This window comes from Argopecten irradians, chromosome 3 (assembly GCF_041381155.1).
Source record: "Argopecten irradians isolate NY chromosome 3, Ai_NY, whole genome shotgun sequence".
Lineage (NCBI taxonomy): Eukaryota > Metazoa > Mollusca > Bivalvia > Pectinida > Pectinidae > Argopecten > Argopecten irradians.
In genome coordinates this window covers 55,235,917-55,260,962 of record NC_091136.1, presented here as the reverse complement: position 1 = coordinate 55,260,962, position 25,046 = coordinate 55,235,917, and the positions used below count along the sequence as shown (strand labels likewise).

General features: G+C 37.7%; 1 protein-coding gene across 2 annotated transcripts in view; it reads left to right on the top strand.

The window, feature by feature from the left end:
• The first annotated feature begins 1,452 nt into the window (after positions 1-1,452).
• The window catches only part of LOC138319127 (serine/threonine-protein kinase Nek9-like), a 44,366-nt gene continuing 20,772 nt past the window's right edge, over positions 1,453-25,046 (top strand). Inside the window, exons 1-20 of one of the 2 annotated variants that reach the window (XM_069262055.1) lie at positions 1,453-1,612; positions 3,765-3,942; positions 4,443-4,495; positions 4,672-4,742; positions 5,057-5,162; positions 5,723-5,772; positions 6,056-6,137; positions 6,409-6,578; positions 6,989-7,103; positions 7,525-7,599; positions 7,741-7,803; positions 8,403-8,547; positions 9,304-9,504; positions 9,611-9,657; positions 10,636-10,797; positions 11,038-11,143; positions 11,492-11,653; positions 12,142-12,315; positions 12,560-12,610; positions 25,023-25,043. In XM_069262055.1, coding sequence (XP_069118156.1) covers positions 1,472-1,612; positions 3,765-3,942; positions 4,443-4,495; positions 4,672-4,742; positions 5,057-5,162; positions 5,723-5,772; positions 6,056-6,137; positions 6,409-6,578; positions 6,989-7,103; positions 7,525-7,599; positions 7,741-7,803; positions 8,403-8,547; positions 9,304-9,504; positions 9,611-9,657; positions 10,636-10,797; positions 11,038-11,143; positions 11,492-11,653; positions 12,142-12,315; positions 12,560-12,610; positions 25,023-25,043 — 2,173 coding nt within the window. In that variant the 5' untranslated portion in view covers positions 1,453-1,471. The remainder of the gene's footprint in view (positions 1,613-3,764; positions 3,943-4,442; positions 4,496-4,671; positions 4,743-5,056; positions 5,163-5,722; positions 5,773-6,055; positions 6,138-6,408; positions 6,579-6,988; positions 7,104-7,524; positions 7,600-7,740; positions 7,804-8,402; positions 8,548-9,303; positions 9,505-9,610; positions 9,658-10,635; positions 10,798-11,037; positions 11,144-11,491; positions 11,654-12,141; positions 12,316-12,559; positions 12,611-25,022; positions 25,044-25,046) is intronic. The other variant, XM_069262056.1, reaches the window with a different exon arrangement.

Here is a 25,046-nt window from a genome sequence, read left to right as displayed (position 1 = left end):
GCATGCTTTTCGCCGCTGATTTCGGGGTTGATATCGCAGTTGATGAATACTTATGAGAAGCGTATTGGCCAATCAAAAGATAGCAAAAGCACCAGTCATATAATAATGATATATATTTTCTGGTGTTTTTAATGTTTTTAAGAAACCTTTATGCTTTGCTCCCGAAAGGTAGTGGGCCTTTTAATTAATCAGTGCTATAACAACAAAGGAGAATCAATCCACAAACACAGCTGATATTACAAATCGAGGAGTAAACAATTTGTTATTACCGGATATATGCGTGTCTACCCACAGATCAAAACCTGTTGTTCGTATTTGTAACCCCCCCTTCCCCTGCAATGAAGTTAGCCGGGGTGTGTTTGGGGGATTGGTAGACGGGGGAGCTGATTATACTGGATTCAGGTTGTCCATCTGTAGACACAATAATCAACGGACTACTATATACTAGAAATTTTGTGGCAATAATCTGAATACAGTGTAGATGTGCATACCAGTAATCTATATTTTTTTTTCTTCAGAAAAATACAGCCTTTATTACAAAAAATTAAATGGCTACTCCCCCTAAACTATTGGAGGGATTTCAACAGGCTTGGTGACAATAACCCTTACAGAGTATAGATGCGCATGATTTACAAGTAATATCAGAACATTTAGAGTAACCTCCCCTTTTTTAACTGACTTTATCCAAAGAACCAAAGGAGGGGATGTAAAATTGGTCTAGCTCCTGGACCACTGTTCTAGTTAAAAAAGATCGATTTTACAATGTCAAACTAATTAACATATGTCTAGATTATTCCGAAAAAGTAGGGCAATAGAAATATGAATGCAACAAGTACAAAGTGAAAATGATGAAATTATCTTTATTTTGTAGCGGGATTGGACTGGGTCGATCATCGGTGACCAGGTAGCTCAGTCGGTAGAGCACTCGGCTAGTATTCTGAGGGTCCCGGGTTCGAATCCCGGTCTGGCCGCTACATTTTCTCCTCTCCTGTTACAGAATTGGCGCCCAACTAAATAACCCACGGTGGTGGTGTTTGGAAGGGTCTCGTGTGTCTTCGAGGGCGAAGACTTCGAGAAAGGAGGGAGGAGTGTAGCGGGATTGGACTGGGTCGATCATCGGTGACCAGGTAGCTCAGTCGGTAGAGCACTCGGCTAGTATTCGGAGGGTCCCGGGTTCGAATCCCGGTCTGGCCGCTACATTTTCTCCTCTCCTGTTACAATTTATTAATTCTTTATCTAAACCCGTTGACTTATGTAATTGAGACGATATTTGCTTTTAATGTATGCGTGACAAAAAAACCGGTATAACGTGGCAATCCTCTTTAAAAGATATTAATGTTGAAGCGTTTAATAGAGCCACAGGCGTTTGGCTCTTTAGATATTTTTCAATGTCAGCACACTCTTGACAGGTGCGTTCGACTAATATCAAATTTTATCACAGAGTTACCTCCCTTCTGTAGATTGTTTACAAATGGCGACCGAACTAGAGGCATCGGACGTGCAGACTGTGTCTACGGGTCTGCACGATCCTTGTCAGGAGACATCATATCTCTTTGTTAAAGTTTTAGGCAGGGGAGCATTTGGGGAAGCTGTTTTGTACAGAAAGACCGAGGTGAGTATCACAGATGTGCAGCGTGCAATATCGACGGAGTTTGTATTGCGAGGAAGACGTGCACAGCAACGGAAAGCCTCTGGCTTATAACGCATATACTGCTTCACAATGGTGGTCGTTTGTAGTTTAAAGCCTGCAGACAGATGATTATGAATGTAATTATGTCTTGTCAAGTATTTTTAGTGCATTAATTATTTCATCTATCCATTACATGGTTAAGTATCTTACAATACAAGGGTATTTTTTTGGTGCGAGACTCAGGAAAGCCGAGATGACAATGCTGTGCCGAGTCATCCCGGATTTTCATGTCGAGCACCAAAATAAAACTTGTGTTGTAAGATACTACCCGTGTATTCTGTTTATCCTGCAACCATTATGACATTCAAAAGTTGAAAACGAAAGTAAATTGCCAGTTATTTACTTCCCCAGCTAGCAGCAACACGTCGGACAGACGTTGGCCTAATGCATGACACTAGGTGGGCCCAACGTTAGATGATGACATTGGATCGACGTATTTTTGTCCAGCTGTTTTACGTTGTCCAGACGTCAGATCCCGACGTTTCAATAATGTTGCTAGACATTGATCCAACGTCATTTTGTAACTGCATTCGACGAACGTAAATCAGATATGTATAGACCTGATTTACCATTGAAAATAATAACAAAGACAGCAAAATAAGTTCGACTGCTTTTAATATATCACCACATTCATTCACTGCTGTACTCCGAGTCACTGTCTCTTCCCAAAGAAATGCTTCTTACTTAAGAATACATACCTTTGCCATGAGCCAAAAAAAAGGAAGCCGCCGCCATTTGAGATTTTCGATATCGTAAAAATGACATCAGTGACTTCACTTTTTAAAGGGACTGAATGACATTTCATTCACCGGAAGGTTAAAGTTCTGGGTCAAATAAGAAAAAATTTCACCAGATGTGGAACAAATTTACGCGGTTGTATTGACGGATAAAGCATTTCGTATTGATGTATAAAGCACAAATTTATCCGGCAGTAGTTATCGGTCAGTATGTGGGACAGTTGCAGGATAAATTTACAATACTGTGCACACTAACATAGCACTACTCCGCTACAATGGTACTAGCAGCGACCAGTTCTCGCCGAATACCAATTCTCGCCATCGCATCTGTATGGATTTTAAGCAAATTTAGTCAATTAAGCCTTCTTCTGATAGAAGACACTACCATGCTGATTTCCACAAAAAATGTCTCAAAATTCGTCTGTGATCATACAAGTACATATGCAATGGCAAGAATTGCTACTCGGCAAGAACTGCATGGTCGCTTGCCAGTCGCTAGTCTAAAACTTCACAAAGTTGACCAGGTCAGTCGAGCATTCGGCTCATGTTCAGAGGTCGTGGGTTCAAACTCTTGTCTGGCCAGCACATATTCTCCTCTAGCTACAATATTGTAGCTCAAAAGACTATTAGACAGATAATGATGTCGTCTTTAGAGCTACAATTGGTGTCTATTACAACAAATGGAGCAAAGAAATGATTCTGCAAACCATTATCATAACGTCTGTATGCATTTTATCTTACTTGTTTGATACCATTTACCTACTTGGCAATAAAACTGAATCATTTAAAATATCAAATTCACAATGAGACATTATTTTTTTTTCACATATGAATATGATGGTCTTTTCGAAGGAAAATTATATGGCAAGTCTACAAATTAGGAATTTGACGTCTTATGAGTGATATTAAGAATGGTCATTATGTTTCTTTTGGACAAAAATAATATATAAATGCATGTATAAATGCATGTATACGCTAAAAATAATTTGGAAACCAACAACAATTAGAAATCTGTGCCTTAGTGATTTTCTGAGGCGGTGCTCCACTACGACATGTAGGGACCATTTCGTACCCGGCTGAAAGGCATAGTAGGCCGGGTATGTATATTTGTTCTAATTCTCCTCTTCTGTTAGGCATTTACACAAACAACCCTTTTGAATGCAAACTTTCTATAAAAAAAAAATTAACCACACAGTAACTAAAATAAGCAACTTGTATGATAGACTAGTGATGGTTTGGTTGCATAATACTTAACCTTTATGTCTATATTTGTAAATTTATCCGATACACTGCAATCATAGCAGTTTAGAAGAAAGTTAACAGACACTTGGTTGCAGGACAACAGTCTTGTGGTATGGAAGGAGGTGAACCTTGCTCGACTTGGAGAAAAGGAGCGAAGGGATGCCATGAAAGAGGTTGACATCTTATCTTTACTGAACAACACCAATGTGATTACCTACTACAATCATTTCCTGGACCAGGAAACTCTCTTCATAGAGATGGAGTATGCAAACGGTCAGATAACATTTATTGTTTTATCATGTAAATCATGCACTTGTAATATTCACCACCAAATATAACGGAATTATATGCGACTACATGTACTAGTTGCGATGCATTCTGACAATAGCTTTATATGCCAGTGCCAGTAAAGTTTAGCATAAAAGTAATTTTCATCTTCTTTTGTTGGTAAGGGTAAGGTGCTTTTCATAAGTACTTTATGGAAATATAATATTATACAACATTGTTCATTTTTAAAAATGTATGCATGCAGTATTAAATAAGATAGTTTCATTGTTAATATTATTTGATGATAATTACATATTTTGTAACTGTATACACAAACAATTAATGAGATCACAAAAAAAAAAGGATTTTTTAACATAGTATAATTTTCTCAATTTCTAATATCTTTAATTTTACTGATAAATTGCTGACAGAGTAAATAAAAAAATATAGTTTAATAAAATGACTGACAATGTCTGTAAATTGGACTTTAATATTTAAAATTTCAGGAGGAAGTCTCTATGAGAAAATTGCAACTCAAACAGAACTATTTGAAGAACATGTAAGTATCCTATATTTTTATTAGTACTAAGTTACAAATGTTTCCACTTAACCCAATCATAATTTATACAAGACAATGGGAAAGGGTCACATTAATTCTCCTAACAAACTTTATTGTATCTTTATTCTGATGTTAATTGTAACCTATATTTATCTATGCTTGTTTTATCTTTACAGCTAGTGAGATGGTATCTTTTCCAGATTGCATCTGCCCTTATGCATATTCATAACTATGGCATAATACACAGGTGGGTATATTTACTAGTTTAAAAATCATTAACTATCAATGGAAAATATTCATGTGATTAAAAATTATCTACTTGTAGAGAATGTTCTTTTTGTACAAATATTTTAATGAATGTTCAAATAAAACATCTTAGGTATTAAATGAGTTTTCCTTAACCTATGAAAAGTTTGAAGTTGAGGAATTTCCTTAGAGTTATAGAATTTTCATGAAACTGGGCCCTGGAGAATGAGGTAAGATAGCTCTTATTGAGATATAAAGATATTCATTCTGTTACAATATGTCAATGCTTCATACTAAAAACATTCTTTTTTTCAGAGACGTTAAAGCTATGAATATATTTATGACAAAAACAGATTTATTGAAATTGGGTGACTTTGGAATTTCAAAACTTCTAGAATCCAAAGGACAGCTGGCTGATACTGTAAGTATCATATTGCTCTTGAGGATGTCTTTTTAACCCATAGTAAGTGTTCCTAAATGGATGATGAAGTAATTACGACTTGCGTTTCAAAAGTGTTCACTATGATGAAATAAAGTTTAGTAACTATTGATATCAAATAAGATTTTTGTTTTAGATAAAAACATATAAGATACAGTCATATAGAAGTACAGTAGTAACATACATGAATAGACATGGTATTCTTATTTCCTCTGGCATTGAGACCCCCTGTCCTCTTCAATAAAAGCCAGCAAAAGTATTCTATATACTAAACAATGTTGATGTAACTTAAACATTTTCATTACCTGAAATTGAGTTTGTTAAAGTCATCATTTCAAGTGTGAATCCTGACGGACCTGCAGTTTTTGATACAGGCCTGTGAGGGCTTTGTCAAGGCTCGTCTGAAAACAATATAAAATCACCAGGTCCGCCTTTAATTCTTAAATGAACCACTTGGTCCAATCAGTCAAACTGTATCATCTAAAACGGTCCAGGTAATTTTTTTCTCCTGAATTATTGATAAAGATTGTTTTCTGTAACAGGTGGTGGGGACTCCTTATTACCTTTCTCCAGAGATAGTACAGGGCGCAAGGTATTCTGACTTTCCTTATAATAGTCACTTCAACTTTAAAACATGCAATAACATCTCTGAATCAGTGCATTGTCCAGGATGATTAAGGCATTTTTTTGGCTGATTGGTAATACATGGAAGATTGTTGAAGCTGCTCTTCTTGGTCATAACTTAATTATAGGAAAAAATATCTAAAACTCTTGATAATATTCAGATAAAATATGATTTTCTGGAGGATGTTAACAGACTTTTTTGTCATTAAAGACCAAAACTGGAATCTGAACACAACTTTTGTCTATTTTAGTTATGATCAGAAAACAGATGTTTGGGCACTTGGCTGTGTGCTGTTTGAGCTGCTAACGCTTACAAAGACTTTCCAGGCAACTGTAAGTACTGTACAGAACGTGGCTTTATTAACAGTAAGGATTAGGTCCATTAGCTGAAAATTGATTTCATAATTATGACGTAACATAGCGTTTAAGTCGCCTGGTTTTTATGTATACGGATGCTTATTTTTTGAAGGTTTTGTTAAAGGAAGATTATATACATGTATAACCATGCCTTAGAATCTGTCCATGAATACATTTTGATATTGACTTGATTCAGTCATTTTCTAAATTTTGAATTGAAATAATGTTTGATGGTATTTTATGCTAGAACCAGCTACGACTTGCTTACGAGATCGTGAGAAGTGAACAGGGTGAGGTTGATAAGCGTTACAGTAGCCACATGCGGGAGTTAGTGAACCTGATGTTACAGAAGGAACCACAGAAACGCCCTAGCACCATAGAAATCCTTGACCACCCTGTGTTCACTACTGATAACTGGTCAGTATTGTTGATATAAAGGTCAGCTTTAATTCATCATGGTACAAAGTGTGGACATTATTTGGTTTATATGAAATGATATGTATCATGGCATTTTCATGATGGTATTGGTAAATCTTGACAAAGACTTTCAAAGTCTATATAAATGTATGCAAACAAATGTTTACTTGCTGAATTTAGAATTGATTTACAGGTGCCACTTTCTACCAAATTGATTACACAGACTTTATCTTGACATTTCCTTTCATTTGCTCTGGTTATCAATGATGAACAGGATCAGCGATTGCCTGGTACAGTATAAGTATAGTTTTCCTTCCTCACCACCTGACATTCTCTGGTTTTGTTCACTATTACAACTCTATAATAGTAAATATATGTAAAGTCAGAAATTTGATTATCAATTATTGCAGCAAAGCAAAAATGGAGAAGCAGGTATGGGAGTTAAACTCAGGAGCACGCAAATTAAGACTTCAGTCTGCCTCATCTGTAGAAACTGTCCCCGTCATCAAATCCAAAGTCACAGAGGTACGTCATAATGATCAGGTCTAGATTTCTCAAAACAAACTGAAGTTAAAAACGTTTTGATAAACCAGTGCCTGATCTGTAAGGTGTAAAAGACATTGTAGCTCCTACTGCTAGTTGAGTTGTCTATGTGTGTAGCCTGAGGTTTTTCTGGTGTTGACAACAGATCTGGATGTTCTGACAATTACTTGTTTGTAGGCCTAATTCCATCTGTCCCTGATGTCTGACTGAAATTTTGTCTTACATAGCCCAAATTTTCTCTGGCGTAAGCTTGACCGAGACTTATGATTAGCAATCATGCAGGGTTTTCACTGGAGTATTTTGTGGTCATTTGAATCCACTTTGAGAACCCATGTCTTGTCTATATAGCTTTATTGCAGTCATCTTATGTAATGGATTAACAGGTTATGTAGTTGTTCTACAGGTGTACCAATGGGGAGGAGGAAAAAGAACCCCCCAGAAACAGGACCTGTTTACTAAAGGGAAAAGTGCTATACAGGTAGGCAAACATTTCTATTGTTTCTGTTCATTCACCAATCTCATTAATTTGTGAGTGAAATTTATTCTGTTTACCAATTGAACCATATTTGTGAATTGTGATGCTTTTGGTATTATTTTTAAAAATTCCTTTACTTGGTAGGTTGCTGCAGGAGGTGCTCACTTTGCTGTAGTTACTGTGGAGAAGGAGCTGTACACATGGGCAGTAAGTGGTTTTATACATAATACGTAAATATTAAATCAATACTATATAATCTACTTCAGTGAATATGACTGTATTGTTTAGGTTTTATGAGAGCCTTTTAGGCCCACTACCTTTCTGAAACGGCTTTTGATTTTTAAAATGGGAATGTAAAACAAGGTAGATAATTTTGTAGAGTTGCAAAAGTTATTAACTTAAAGTAAACACTACACTTATTATCATTTCTTAATCAATTTGATTAAAATAAATGAAATGTTAATTTTCATAATGCAGGTCATATTGTGTTTCCCACTGTCATCCTAAGTACCGCTCGTTTGTTGATTATCACTGCGCTAGACAACAAAACAGCGAAATGAATCTTCACTGTAAACATATATAACGCAGACAAGTTTGCATTTGTTTGGTGTTTTAACCTTATCATAGGCCATCAATATAAATTATCTTTTGTTATTATTGCTTTTATGAAATTTTATTTTTTGTTTCGGAAAAGTAGTGGGCCTTTAAGATCACTTGATTTGCTTTATGAAGATACATACGTACTCTATTTCATTTGTATAGAAAATGAGAATTCAGGTGAATAATATATTAGTGTTGATTTGTAGAATGTCCAGGGTGGAGCCGAGATTGTGGGTCAGCTCGGCCAGGGCAACAAATCCGCTTACAAGGCGCCAAAGAAAGTCGAGGCATTGGAAGGAGTGGGGATCATACAGGCATCATGTGGAGATGATTTCACAGTCTCCGTCACAGGTACAGAATTGCTCTGTTTTGTCCTTTTCCGTTATTTCTGTAAAGATGAGGGAGAGGTATACACCTTTGGATCAGACTACTATGGCTGCCTGGGGTATGACAATGTTGTATAACTATACATTATTTCTGTACAGATGAGGGAGAGGTATACACCTTTGGCTCAGACTACTATGGCTGCCTGGGGTGTGACAATGTTGTATAACTATACATTATTTCTGTACAGATGAGGGAGAGGTATACACCTTTGGCTCAGACTACTATGGCTGCCTGGCGTGTGACAATGTTGTATAACTATACATTATTTCTGTACAGATGAGGGAGAGGTATACACCTTTGGATCAGACTACTATGGCTGCCTGGGGTATGATAATGTTGTATAACTATACATTATTTCTGTAAAGATGAGGGAGAGGTATACGCTTTGGATCAGACTACTATGGCTGCCTGGGGTGTGACAATGTTGTATAACTATACATTATTTCTGTACAGATGAGGGAGAGGTATACACCTTTGGCTCAGACTACTATGGCTGCCTGGGGTATGACAATGTTGTATAACTATACATTATTTCTGTACAGATGAGGGAGAGGTATACACCTTTGGCTCAGACTACTATGGCTGCCTGGGGTATGATAATGTTGTATAACTATACATTATTTCTGTACAGATGAGGGAGAGGTATACACCTTTGGATCAGACTACTATGGCTGCCTGGCGTGTGACAATGTTGTATAACTATACATTATTTCTTTACAGATGAGGGAGAGGTATACACCTTTGGATCAGACTACTATGGCTGCCTGGGGTGTGACAATCAGGAGGGAGATGAGGTACTAGTCCCAATACCAGTAGATTTCTTTAACACCCGACCAGTGGCTGAGGTATCATGTGGACAGTGTCACGTGATGGCATTGACTCGAGACAGGGAGGTGTACTCCTGGGGCTGCGGAGAGTTTGGTAAGTAATTGAAAATTAGATATCTCATATACTTTGTTTGCATGAAGAATTTATGTGATTTTTCTAAATGCATGTATATTGACAATGATTATTATTTGATATTAAGGTCGCCTTGGTCTGGGATCTGAGGATGACTTTGGCTCACCACAAAAGGTAATTAATACATCACTATTGTGTACAAGTTTCATTCATGATCAATAATTATTATTTATACAGCCATATCTTGTTGATGAAAGAACCAGTTGATGAAGAAAAAGTATAAGAAAATGATACATACATTTGAAACACCTTCAAGGTTTCAAAAATACCATGTAATTTAAAACTGACATGCAAGTTAAAAAGCATGCATTTGAAGTTAAAAAAAAAATATGATGAAATATTTTTTGGAAAATTGTTTCTAAGACATCCCCCAGTTATGACACTTCAAGGAAGTGGCAGCCATTTTTTCTTTTGCTCTGCTTAGTAACCTTCACTAGCCACCCCTCTATATAAAGGATGGGACTTTACACACGTGTGTCATTCTAAACATATCTGGTCTCAGACTGTCAGATACACATGCCTCAATATTGCAAATAACAATGTCAAACTGAAAATAAACACTGCACTCACCTGAGGTATCATTGAAGTAATACATGAACATGTTGTCAGCTAGATCCTAAAATATGTCCAATACAAGCTCATAAAATATTTCAATATGCACTATGTTTTACACACCATCGACACGTGTGTGTCCTTGGTAGTTGTTGCTCGTTTGGGACAGGTATGTAGTCATGTGTACATGACCAGTTGAGTGCATGGGGTACGATGACATACGTGGAGATAGATATGTGGATGGATTTTTCTTTGGATTTCTATTTACTCGAAATGACAACTTAGAGGATTTGACATGTTTACTTGCTAAAACAAGCCCCATACAGCTTTACAGGTAGGACTTCGTTTACCTATTTGTAGGTGATACACAGTGGACTGCTAGGTGTATATGTACATGTATAGACTGAGCGTAAAAAAAATTCTTGAAATTCAAGTATACATATTTAAAAAAAATCATTTTTATAATTTTTAACTTGCATTGTCAGCTTTCACAAAATTTACTTACTGAAATAAATCTAGACTGTGTACAATGTTTTACAGGTAGAAACTCCAGGAAAACATTTTATCAAACACGTGTACGCGGGGAGTGATGGTACTTTCCTTGTCACCACCAGTGGGCGGGTCCTAGCCTGTGGAAGTAATGAGTACAACAAACTCGGCTTTAACTCAGAAACGTCAGGTCTACGTAAACAAAAACCAAAGGTAGGGATATATTGTCACCCCAAATAATGGTATAGGGCGGTCTGATCAAGGAATGCCATTTACTTGTTATTTACTCTGCTGCATACATGTATTGTTATGGGATTGCAAGGTTGTGTTTTTCAGCATTGTACACTTTTTAATCATAGTAGGAATATAATAATTGAATATACAGTTTGCTTGTAATCTTTAAAAAAGAATAGTTAAATTTTGTGTGTATTGACAATATTACATATATTTCAGATATATGACATTCCCTGTCAGTATACATTTAGCACAGTGAAACCCCTGCTCAGGTTTAATATTGTACTGGTATCAGCTGGGCACACTCACTCAGCTGGCATCGATTGTAAGTATAAAAACTCTTGTTTTATTCAAATGAGGTTCTTAAATCTAATTTGTCAGAATATAAAGGTCACAACTTCTTAAACATTGAAGATATGTGGATGAACCTTTTGGGATTTATCAAAGAATCAAATGAACCTATTAGTTATGAAAAGGGGACATCTTGTTTTCCTCACAAACACAAAGTTTTAGTTTACAACTCAATGTAAACACTATGTTATATTACCAGTTAGGTTAATATGATAGAAAATATTGGTAACTTGTTGAAATACTTTGTTTCAGTATATGGCAAAGTGTACATGTTCTTGTTTTAGTGTAGGTATAGTGTACATATTTGGTTCCTGTGTTTTAGTATATGGTAAAATGTACACGTTTGGGTCTAACAAGTATGGCCAGTTAGGCGTGGGAGACTTTAAAAAGAAGTCTCGGATCTGTCGCGTCAGTGGGGCACTAACAGGGAAGCGAGTCATCAACGTAACCTGTGGCAGTTATTTCACCGTAGCTGCCACTTCAGGTATGTGTTACCATGAAGCCATGTGAAAATCAAAGTTGAAAAAACATAACTTAATGTGAAAAGAATAATGTTTAAAAAAAAATGTACCTTCATAAACAATGAATGATAATACTTGTATGATATTGTGTAAAACTAATGGGTTAATTATTAGCATGGCTTTATTGGAGTCCTTCTTCATTTCAACACTACAACAACAACTACCTGACGAGCCATGGGACAACAAATCTACATTCAACCATACACTAACAAGAAATATAAATATTATATTTTACTGCCATATGCCCTGATTTCCTGCCATATGCCATGATTCCCTGTCATATGCCATGATTCCCTGCCATATGCCCTGATTTCCTGCCATATGCCCTGATTTCCTGCCATATGCCCTGATTTCCTGTCATATGCCCTGATTCTCTTGCCATATTTCTTGTAATTACTGTTGCTGCCTTCAGAAAATTACAGTTACTAATATCTGGTTTGTTTTGTAACAGATAGCCAGGTGTACTCCTGGGGTAACGGAGCTAATGGAACCCTAGGGGCAGAGTTTAGGGACCTCGGTAAGGGCCCTAACAGCCAGTCTATTTCACTACCACGTACTATATTTGGCTCTCTTCATCAAGTGTCCAACCTCTCAGCACGTCACTGGCACACCATAGCTATAGCAGGTATGGCAGAACCTGTAGATTTGATATGTAAGATACTTCCAAAAGAGTAACATATGTATGTCGACCTTGTCAAATGAAATTGTGATAATTATTATGATGATTATGTGTTGTGTTTTGCATAATTTTACTGTTAAGTTATTATGATTAGTTAAACATTAAAAGACACACAATCTTTTAGTAATAAAACTAACATGATGTATGTTCTTTAAAATTAACAGGATGGATGTTCTGAATTCTTTTTCAGAAAAAGTGCTAAATCAAAAGACTTTGAAGTCAAGGGTTTCATCACCAAAATGTAAGGACATTTCTTAAATTATTTCTTTCTTTTTTTATTTCCTTCTGTATAAAGTCTTTTTTGTGTCAGCTGCATTGCAAAATCAACATCTGAAGTTTGAAAGTGTCATTGTCATCAGAATTGGCATTGAAATGAATTCCAGATACCTTTGGTTGGTACAACTTAAAATTCATGACACCTTTCATAGGGAAGGTGCTTACTTTGCATTGCTTACCAAGTTCAAAGATCAAAGGTCAAGATCACTAGTGAACATATTTTACTCTCCTGAAATGAATCAAATTTCCTTGGACTGTCCACACTCAAAGATCATGTACATCTTTCTCAGATATAGAACTTGCTTGGGATTTTTTCTTAGGTTTGAAGGTCAAAGGTCAAGGTCACCAATTACTTAAAATAGATATTGCATTATCATGTAAACCCTCAATTTAAACACATTTCAAAATTATTTGATCAATATTTATGGCAGAAAAAGTGACCTATTATAATCACCTTTTGTCCGTCGTCGTGTGTCGTATGTCAGTAAACAATTTACATTTATTTTCAATGAAATTTTGCACAAATCTAAGGCATAAGGTCAATCAAAATTGTGAATAATATGGTCCCTCCTCCCACCCCCACCCCAGGGGGCTGTGGGAGGGGCAAAAAGGGGTAAAATGACTAAAATTTCAAAAATCTTCTTCTCCACTCACAGATGTGGTGGAATCAAATACTCTTCATAAATAGAAAGGTCTTAAGGTCCTTTACAAAAATTGTGAATTATATGACCTTGGGGTCTCTCATTTCCCCCTGGGGAGGGGGTTAAGTTTACTATAGTATATATAGGGAAAACACATTTTTGAGCATTATTTGGTCATTTGTAATAGGCAAATATTGTCAGAATTATCAGTATGAGATTGCTATTGAATCCTATTAACACATTTTCCATGACTGACCACCAGGGGCCTTAGGAGCGGGGTCAAAAGGGGTCAAATAGGCTAAAACTTAAAAAATATTTTTTGAAATTCTGGAAATGGTATACCAGTAATCAAATACTCTTTGCAGATGGAAAGGTCTTGATGAAGGTGTTTTATGAAAATTGTGAATTTTATGACCCTGGGGAATCACTTTGCCCTCTGGGGAGGGGGTCAAGTTTATATATGAAAAACACATTTATGAACATTATTTGCTCAATTTTTATAGGAAATGAGTCAAACTTGATTAGAATTATTAGCCGGAGATATAATATTTTAACATACATATCAGTCCTCGCTGACTCCGTGGGAGACCAGAGGGGTGGGACCAAATAAGGTCAAGATGACTTGAAATTTCAAAAAATCTTCTGAGTTCACAGGTTTTATGGAAGCAAATACTCTTTATAGATTAAAAAATCAAATTTATAAAATCACTGACTGACTTCAAGGGCCAGTATTTTAGTGTTTATATTCTTTGTTTCATTCTAAACAAACTCAGGTGATCGTGAAAGGCCATGGGCCTCTTTTTTTTTTTTTTTTTTGGATGGCCTCTTGTCGTTTGTTTTTTTTTTGAACTGCTGTGCAGGTGATCCATTTCTGTAGAATTCCTTTAGTCTACCTACTTAACAATAACATAAGTGAATACTTACTGTCAACGCAATAATAGTGTGAACGGTTTCGGTTGATCACTACATCAGCATTCTGTCGCATTTGCCTGGCAGGCTGGCCGTACACTCTCAATACCTTGGTCACAGTTTTGGTAATGTTATCTCGACGGTGCCGGCAAGTGACACTGTTACGTCATACACACATGTGAAAGCCTACAAAGGTATTTCATTCTAGCTGCAGCGACAAGCGACAACGATTACACGTGTTTTTAACAAAACGTACCGTACATTACAAGATTCCAAGCAATGTTACTGAAGTAGTTTACATATTGTAAGATTACGTTCAGTTTGTAAAGTAATTACCGAAGTCAAATCGGACATCAGTGTGGCTTAGTTTTTGGCAAGCGTTGAAACATTATCATGGAGAAATCGAAGACTGAAATGTAACCCAAAAAATACTAAACGTATGAATTAGGAAACCGGACTACACGTACAGAAGCTAAAGGTACTTTACTTTTACCATTTATGTGAGTTGGCTTTCGGTGTTTTTTAAAACAAATAAAATATTATTTAATCTCAAAACGATGCCAAAAATATTTGGAATGGTAGGAATGTTGTTTTTTTCGTGAAAACCATGCTCATTTAATCTACAGGAGTTGGTCTACATACTGTATTGTCAAAGTACGACAGTTGCAACACATTGTGCTTCCATACCATACTTCCGAGATGAAACACGTGTAACATTAACTAGATCGTGCTGCAGACAACTTTCTCCTGCTGTAATAAAAATTAACCAAACCAACAATATTCAGATGACAATGTACAGTCAATGTCAGTGCTTACGTGTTGCCGATTTAGACATAATATGTAATACAAGTAATGATCTTGATGTTAGTATCTGTTTTAAACCTCTTTCTTCAATTTTCTGTGACTTGTCTACAGCTTTATATTACTGTTAACTTGGATACTGGAACTGCCGAAAAAGAAGTTGGCCTAATATGCCGATACAACTGTATCGCAGTCTATATTACGGAAAGGAACGCTAGTATGACATCAAAATCTCAAATATCAAACTATTTAATGTTAACACTCTTATCAGATAATGAAAACGTATTTAAGCAAGGACGTATTGTACAGTTCGTGTTAAGAACGCCAGATGCTTATTATTCTACTGTAGCTAGGTCCTAATGTGTTGCCTCGATCTCTTGATTAATCAAATAAATATGACAAAAACAATCAAATCAAGTTGTTGTATTGGTATCAAGTCGTAAATATAGATAAGTTGACACAACAACGGCTAACTTCTCATCTTATTTTTAATGACAGTACCGGGTTAACAGGCTCAACAAAGTCGTCCAGCGCCACCTGCCGGCACCGTCGAGATAACATAACCAAAACTGTGACCAAAGTATCAAGAGTGTACCGCCAGCCTGCCTGGCAATAGCGAAAGAATGCTGATGCAGTGATCAATCAAAACCGTTCACACTATTCTTGCATGGACAGTAACTGAATGTTTGACTTTATATCGGAGAACTTTATCCTCTCAATACTGTACTTGCTTGTTATAGCTCTAATGTTTCTTCTAATTACATACTCTTTTTAATTTTTAATTAAAACTTAACTCAGTTGTTAATTTTGAGGTTGAATATTTTGATGGAGGTTGTTGATTATTGGCTATCGTCATGTTGATCGTTGAGAATTCTTTGTTGTTATAAGAAGACTATAAATCAAAGAAAAATAAATTATTACAGTTCCTTAAATATGTGTAATTTTTTAATGTTGGTATATGGGAGGGGGTGTCAGTATTGAATGTTGGTATATGGGAGGGTGTGTCAGTATTTAATGTTGGTAGATGGGAGGGGGTGTCAGTATTTTTGGTATATGGGAGGGGGTGTAAGTATTTAATATTGGTATATTGGAGGGGTAGTCAGTTTTTAATGTTGATATATGGGAGGGGGTTTCAGTTTTTAATGTTGATATATGGGAGGGGGTGTCAGTATTCAATGTTGGTATATGGGAGGGGGTGTCAGTATTTAATGTTGGTATATGGGAGGGTGTTTCAGTAGTTAATGGTGACATATTGAAGGGTGTGTTAGTATTTAATGTTGATATATGGGAGGGGGTGTCAGTAGTTAATGTTGGTATATGGGAGGGGGTGTCAGTATTTAATGTTGGTAGATGGGAGGGGGGTGTCAGTATTTAATGTTGGTAGATGGGAGGGAGTGTCAGTATTTAATGTTGATATATGGGAGGGTGTGTCAGTATTTAATGTTGATATATTGGAGGGTGTGTCAGTATTTAATGTTCATATATGGGAGGGGGTGTCAGTATTTAATGTTGGTATATGGGAGGGGGTGTCAGTATTTAAAGTTGGAATATGGGAGAGAGTGTCAGTATTTAATGTTAGTATATGGGAGGGGGTGTCAGTATTTAATGTTGGTATATGGGAGGGGTGTCGGTATTTAATGTTGGTATATGGGAGGTAGTGTCAGTATTTAATGTTGATATATGTAGGGGGGTGTCAGTATTTAATGTTGGTATATGGGAGAGTGTGTCAGTATTTAATGTTGATATATGGGAGGGGGTGTCAGTATTTAATGTTGGTATATGGGAGGGGGGTGTCAGTATTTAATGTTGGTATATGGGAGGGGTGTCAGTATTTAATGTTGGTATATGGGAGGGGTGTCAGTATTTATGTTGGTATATGGGAGGGTGTCAGTATTTAATGTTGGTATATGGGAGGTGTGTCAGTATTTAATGTTGATATAGAGGGGGTGTCAGTATTTAATGTTGGTATATGGGAGGGGGTGTCAGTATTTAATGTTGATATATGGGAGGGGTGTCAGTATTTAATGTTGTATATGGGAGGGGGTGTCAGTATTTAATGTTGGTATATGGGAGGGGGTGTCAGTATTTAATGTTGTATATGGGAGGGGTGTCAGTATTTAATGTTGGTATATGGGAGGGGGTGTCAGTATTTAATGTTGGTATATGGGAGGGGTGTCAGTATTTAAGTTGGTATATGGGAGGGGTGTCAGTATTTAATGTTGGTATATGGGAGGGGGTGTCAGTATTTAATGTTGGTATATGGGAGGGGGTGTCAGTATTTAATGTTGGTATATGGGAGGGGGTGTCAGTATTTAATGTTGGTATATGGGAGGGGGTGTCAGTATTTAATGTTGGTATATGGGAGGGGGGGTGTCAGTATTTAATGTTGGTATATGGGAGGGGGTGTCAGTATTTAAATGTTGGTATATGGGAGGGGGTGTCAGTATTTTAATGTTGGTATATATGGGAGGGGGTGTCAGTATTTAATGTTGGTATATGGGAGGGGGTGTCAGTATTTAATGTTGGTATATGGGAGGGGGTGTCAGTATTTAATGTTGGTATATGGGAGGGGGTGTCAGTATTTAATGTTGGTATATGGGAGGGGGTGTCAGTATTTAATGTTGGTATATGGGAGGGTGTGTCAGTATTTAATGTTGGTATATGGGAGGGGGTGTCAGTATTTAATGTTGGTATATGGGAGGGGGTGTCAGTATTTAATGTTGGTATATGGGAGGGGGTGTCAGTATTTAATGTTGGTATATGGGAGGGGATGTCAGTATTTAATGTTGATATGTGGGAGGGGGTGTCAGTATTTAATGTTGGTATATGGGAGGGGGTGTCAGTATTTAATGTTGGTATATGGGAGGGGGTGTCAGTATTTAATGTTGGTATATGGGAGGGTGTGTCAGTATTTAATGTTGGTATATGGGAGGGGGTGTCAGTATTTAATGTTGGTATATGGGAGGGGGTGTCAGTATTTAATGTTGGTATATGGGAGGGGGTGTCAGTATTTAATGTTGGTATATGGGAGGGGGTGTCAGTATTTAATGTTGGTATATGGGAGGGGGTGTCAGTATTTAATGTTGGTATATGGGAGGGGGTGTCAGTATTTAATGTTGGTATATGGGAGGGGGTGTCAGTATTTAATGTTGGTATATGGGAGGGGGTGTCAGTATTTAATGTTGGTATATGGGAGGGGGTGTCAGTATTTAATGTTGGTATATGGGAGGGGGTGTCAGTATTTAATGTTGGTATATGGGAGGGGTGTCAGTATTTAATGTTGGTATATGGGAGGGGGTGTCAGTATTTAATGTTGGTATATGGGAGGGGGTGTCAGTATTTAATGTTGGTATATGGGAGGGGGTGTCAGTATTTAATGTTGGTATATGGGAGGGGGGTGTCAGTATTTAATGTTGGTATATGGGAGGGGGTGTCAGTATTTAATGTTGGTAATGTGGGAGGGGGTGTCAGTATTTAATGTTGGTATATGGGAGGGGGTGTCAGTATTTAATGTTGGTATATGGGAGGGGGTGTCAGTATTTAATGTTGGTATATGGGAGGGGGTGTCAGTATTTAATGTTGGTATATGGGAGGGGGTGTCAGTATTTAATGTTGGTATATGGGAGGGGTGTCAGTATTTAATGTTGATAGATGGGAGGGGGTGTCAGTATTTAATGTTGGTATATGGGAGGGGGTGTCAGTATTTAATGTTGGTAGATGGGAGGGGGTGTCAGTATTTAATGTTGGTAGATGGGAGGGGTGTCAGTATTTAATGTTGGTATATGGGAGGGGGTGTCAGTATTTAATGTTGGTATATGGGAGGGGTGTCAGTATTTAATGTTGGTAGATGGGAGGGGGTGTCAGTATTTAATGTTGGTATATGGGAGGGGGTGTCAGTATTTAATGTTGGTAGATGGGAGGGGGTGTCAGTATTTAATGTTGGTAGATGGGAGGGGGTGTCAGTATTTAATGTTGGTATATGGGAGGGGGTGTCAGTATTTAATGTTGGTATATGGGAGGGGGTGTCAGTATTTAATGTTGGTATATGGGAGGGGGTGTCAGTATTTAATGTTGGTATATGGGAGGGGGTGTCAGTATTTAATGTTGGTAGATGGGAGGGGGTGTCAGTATTTAATGTTGGTATATGGGAGGGGGTGTCAGTATTTAATGTTGATATATGGGGAGGGGGTGTCAGTATTTAATGTTGGTATATGGGAGGGGGTGTCAGTATTTAATGTTGGTATATGGGAGGGGTGTGTCAGTATTTAATGTTGATAGATGGGAGGGTGTGTCAGTATTTAATGTTGGTATATGGGAGGGGGTGTCAGTATTTAATGTTGATATATGGGAGGGTGTGTCAGTATTTAATGTTGGTAGATGGGAGGGGGTGTCAGTATTTAATGTTGGTATATGGGAGGGGGTGTCAGTATTTAATGTTGGTATATGGGAGGGGGTGTCAGTATTTAATGTTGGTATATGGGAGGGGGTGTCAGTATTTAATGTTGGTATATGGGAGGGGGTGTCAGTATTTAATGTTGATATATGGGAGGGGGTGTCAGTATTTAATGTTGGTATATGGGAGGGGGTGTCAGTATTTAATGTTGGTATATGGGAGGGGGTGTCAGTATTTAATGTTGGTATATGGGAGGGGGTGTCAGTATTTAATGTTGGTATATGGGAGGGGGTGTCAGTATTTAATGTTGATAGATGGGAGGGTGTGTCAGTATTTAATGTTGGTATATGGGAGGGTGTGTCAGTATTTAATGTTGGTATATGGGAGGGGGTGTCAGTATTTAATGTTAGTATATGGGAGGGGATGTCAGTATTTAATGTTGGTATATGGGAGGGGGTGTCAGTATTTAATGTTGGTATATGGGAGGGGGTGTCAGTATTTAATGTTGGTATATGGGAGGGGGTGTCAGTATTTAATGTTTGGTATATGGGAGGGGTGTCAGTATTTAATGTTGGTATATGGGAGGGGGGTGTCAGTATTTAATGTTGGTATATGGGAGGGGGTGTCAGTATTTAATGTTGGTAATGGGAGGGGGTGTCAGTATTTAATGTTGGTATATGGGAGGGGGGTGTCAGTATTTAATGTTGGTATATGGGAGGGGGTGTCAGTATTTAATGTTGGTATATGGGAGGGGGTGTCAGTATTTAATGTTGGTATATGGGAGGGGGTGTCAGTATTTAATGTTGGTATATGGGAGGGAGGGGTGTCAGTATTTAATGTTGGTATATGGGAGGGGGTGTCAGTATTTAATGTTGGTATATGGGAGGGGGTGTCAGTATTTAATGTTGGTATATGGGAGGGGGTGTCAGTATTTAATGTTGGTATATGGGAGGGGGGTGTCAGTATTTAATGTTGGTATATGGAGGGGGTGTCAGTATTTAATGTTGGTATATGGGAGGGGGTGTCAGTATTTAATGTTGTATATTGGAGAGGGTGTGTCAGTATTTAATGTTGGTATATGGGAGGGGTGTGTCAGTATTTAATGTTGGTATATGGGAGGGGTGTCAGTATTTAAATGTTGGTATTGGGAGGGGTGTCAGTATTTAATGTTGGTATATGAGAGAGGGGGGTGTCAGTATTTTAATGTTGGTATATGGGAGGGGGTGTCAGTATTTAATGTTGGTATATGGGAGGGGGTGTCAGTATTTAATGTTGGTATATGGAGGGGGGTGTCAGTATTTAATGTTGGTATATGGGAGGGGGTGTCAGTATTTAATGTTGGTATATGGGAGGGGGGGGGTGTCAGTATTTAATGTTGGTATATGGGAGGGGGTGTCAGTATTTAATGTTGGTATATGGGAGGGGGTGTCAGTATTTAATGTTGGTATATGGGAGGGGGTATCAGTATTTAATGTTGGTATATGGGAGGGGGTATCAGTATTTAATGTTGGTATATGGGAGGGGGTGTCAGTATCTTAATGTTGATATGTGGGAGGGAGTGGTATTTAATGTTGGTAGGGAGGGGGTGTCAGTATTTAATGTTGGTAATATGGGAGGGGTGTCAGTATTTAATGTTGATATTGGGAGGGAGGTGTTCAGTATTTAATGTTGGTATATGGGAGGGGGTGTCAGTATTAATGTTGGTATATGGGAGGGGTGTCAGTATTTAATGTTGGTATATGGGAGGGGGTGTCAGTATTTAATGTTCTAGTATATGTGGGAGGGAAGGAGTATCAGTATTTAATGTTGGTAGAATGGGAGGGGGTGTCAGTATTTAATGTTGGTATATGGGAGGGGTGTGTCAGTATTTAATGTTGGTATATGGGAGGGGTGTCAGTATGGTAAGGTTGGTATATGGGATATGGGGGGTTTCAGTATTTTAATGTTGATATTGGGGAGTGGGAATAGTATTTAATGGGTATATGGTAGGGGGTATTTCAGTATTTAATGTTGATATGTGGGAGGAGGGGTGGTGTCAGTATTTAATGTTGGTAGATGGGAGGGTGGTGTGTCAGTATTTAATGTTTTTGGTAGATGGTAGGGGGTTTCAGTATTTAATGTTGTGATAGATGTGGAGGGGGTGGTCAGTAATTATTGTTGGTGGTATGAGAGGTGTGTCAGTATATAATGTTGGTATATGGGAGGGGTTTTCTAGTATTTAATGTTGGTATATGGGAGGGGATATCAGTATTTAATGTTGGTATATGGGAGGGGGTATCAGTATTTAATGTTGATATGTGGGAGGGAGTGTCAGTATTTAATGTTGGTAGATGGAGAGGGGGTGGGGTCAGTATTTAATGTTGGTATATGGGAGGGGGTTTCAGTATTTTAATGTTGATAGATTGGAGGGGGTGTCAATTATTTAATGTTGATATATGGGAGGGAGAGTGTCCAGTATTAATGTTGGTAGATGTGAGGGGGTGTCAGTATTTAATGTTGGTATATGGGAGGGGGTGTCAGTATTTAAATTTGGTATGATGGAGGGGAGTGTCAGTAGTTAATGTTGGTAGATGGGAGGGGGTGTCAGTATTTAAATTTGGTATATATGGGAGGGAGTGTCAGTATTTAATGTTGATATATGTAAGGGGATCGTCAGTATTTAATGTTGGTAGATGGGAAGGGGGTTGTTAGTATATTTAATGTTGGTTATGGAGAGGGGATGTCCAGTATTTAATGTTGGTAGATGGGAGGGGGTGTGTCAGTATTTAATGTTGGTAGATGGGAGGGGGTATCAGTATTTAATGTTGGTAGATGGGGAGGGGGGGGTGGGGTGTTAGTATTTAATGTTGATATATGGGAGGGGGTGTCAGTATTTAATGTTGGTATATGGGAGGGGGTGTCAGTATTTAATGTTGGTATATGGGAGGGGGTGTCAGTATTTAATGTTGGTATATGGGAGGGGGTGTGAGTATTTAATGTTAGTATATGGGAGGGAGTGTCAGTATTTAATGTTGATAGATGGGAGGGTGTGTCCGGTATTTAATTTTGGGTATATTGGGGAGGGGGTTGTCAGTATTTAATGTTAGTATTTGGGAGGGGCTGAATGTCAGTATTTAATGTTGGTATATGGGGTGGGGAGGGGTGTCAGTATTTAATGTTGGTATATATGGGGGGGGGGGGGGTCAGTATTTAATGTTGGTATATGGGAGGGTGTGTCAGTATTTAATGTTGGTATATCGGGAAGGGTGTGTCAGTATTTAATGTTGGTATATGGGGGGGGGGGGGGGGGGCAGTATTTAATGTTGGTTATATGGGATGGGAGGTGATGTGTCAGTATTTAATGTTGGTATATCGGGAGGGGTGTGTCAGTATTTAGATGTTGGTAGATGGGAGGGGGTGTCAGTATTTAAAAGTTGGTATATGGGGAGGGTGTGTTATCAGTTATTTAATGTTGGGTATATGTGGAGGGTGTATCAGTATTTAATGTTGGTATATGGGAGGGGAATGTCAGTATTTAATGTTGACATATGTGGGGGAGAGGGGTTGTCAGTATTTAATGTTGCATATGTGGGAGAGGGGTGTCAGCATTTCATGTTGGGTATATGTAGAGGGGGTGTCAGTATTTAATGTTGGTATATGGGAGGGGAAAAAAAATGTCAGTATTTAATGTTGGTATATGGGAGGGGTATCAGTATTTAATGTTGGTAGCTTGTGAGGGGGTGTCAGTAATTTAATGGGTTGATGGATTGGGAGGGGAGTGTCAGTATAATTATTAATGTTGGTATATGGGAGGGTCGTGTCAGTATTTAATGTTGGTATATTGGAGGGGGTGTCAGTTTTAAATGTTAGTATATGGGAGGGGGGGTAATCAGTATTTAATGTTGGGTAGTAGATGGGGAGGGGGTGTTGTCAGTATTTAATTTTGGTATATGGGAGGGGGGGTGTCAGTATTTAACATTGGTAATATGGGAGGGGGTGGGTGTCATTATTTAATGTTGGTAGATGGGAGGGGGTTTGTCAGTATTTAATGTTGGTAGATGGGAGGGGGTGTGTTCAGTGTGTCAGTATTTAATTGTTGGTATAGGGGAGGGGGTGTCAGTATTTAATTTTGGTATATGGGAGGGGGTGCAGTGTCAGTATTTAATGTTGGTAGAATTGGGAGGGGGGTGTCGGTATTTAATTGTTGATAGATGGGAGAGGGTGTCAGTATTTAATGTTGATAGATGGCAGGGGGGTGTCAGTATTTAGAAATTTAAGTTTAGTGAGTATGTGAGGGGTTGTCAGTATTTTATGTTAGGTATATGGAAGGGGGTTATGTCAGTATTTAATGTTGTGTAGATGGGGAGGGGTGTCAGTATTTAATAATGTTGTGTACTATGGAGGGGGTATCAGTATTTAATGTTGGTAGATGTGTGAAGGGGGGGTGTCAGTATTTAATTGTTGGTATATGAGAAAAGGTGTCAGTATTTAATGTTGATGTTAGATGAGAGGGGGATGGGGTGTCAGTATTTAATGGTTGTTAAGATGGAAGGATGGGGGTGTTGATGCTGGATGGTGAGGGTGTGTCAGTATTTAATGTTGGTATTATGGGAGGGTGTGTCAGTATTTAATGTTGATGTATTTTTTTTGTTTTATTTTTGGATCAACCAAAAAACGATATGGTTGACAAGTGGCTATCTTGGATTATAACTATTGAATAATCACTATTTCTCAGAATGTGCTGAAATAATTTTCTAAAATTTCACATCTAGACTACCCAAGGGTCCTAATTTCACTGTATGCAGATTTCATTTTATGACAAAAAAAGAGCAAATAATGGGTATAATGGCAGCTTTAGTTTTCACAAAGTTGCTTGACATTTATGTCATTCTATGTTTCAATGAAAAAGGAAAAGACGAAAGAATCAGAGAACTTATTTTCATTTTTTTTCATTTCAATGATAAAGATCAAATTTCAATCATGAGTGCTTGTTGTATCTTTAGGGACCAAGGGACTATCAGTTGTTATAAGTTTGTGCTGTAGGAGTTATTATTTGGTGTCCATAATTATTTTGGGGATTGTTCTATCATTGTGATTGGATTTTAATTTTTCTAATTATTTTTAGGTGTTGTTCATTGATTGTCTTGATGATTATTTCTTCAATGATTTTGTTTTATTGGTTCAGTGCCTGAGAAATACGCTTCAGGAGTTTTTCTCTATTGATCTAAATGTAATACTGTATAAAATATTGACTTGGAGGGGCATTTGTAAGATAGATGATTTATCAAAGTTTTCAACATGAAAATTTAATTTCAATACAAGTCAATGAATAAATGGAAATCAATGGTATGACTTGCTACAGATAAATATACAGTCAATTTAAAGGATGGATTAGATACATATTGGTGCATTTAAAGGTTCATCATTTATTTATTTCACGGTTCAGTGGTGGACAGCTGTCTGTAATACATGGAGAGTCATTGATGTAAAACGCTAATCATTTCACAGCTACGGAATGAGAGATTTATCATTTACATCAGGAAATGTTGTTATTGACAGTTAGTGTTGGCTACAGTTAACTGTGTATATGGTTGTTAGGGTGTGTACTATAGATCAGAGTTGTCATCCTCTACTGATACCTTGTATATGTGTAGGCGAGAAGGAGATCCACAAAGGTA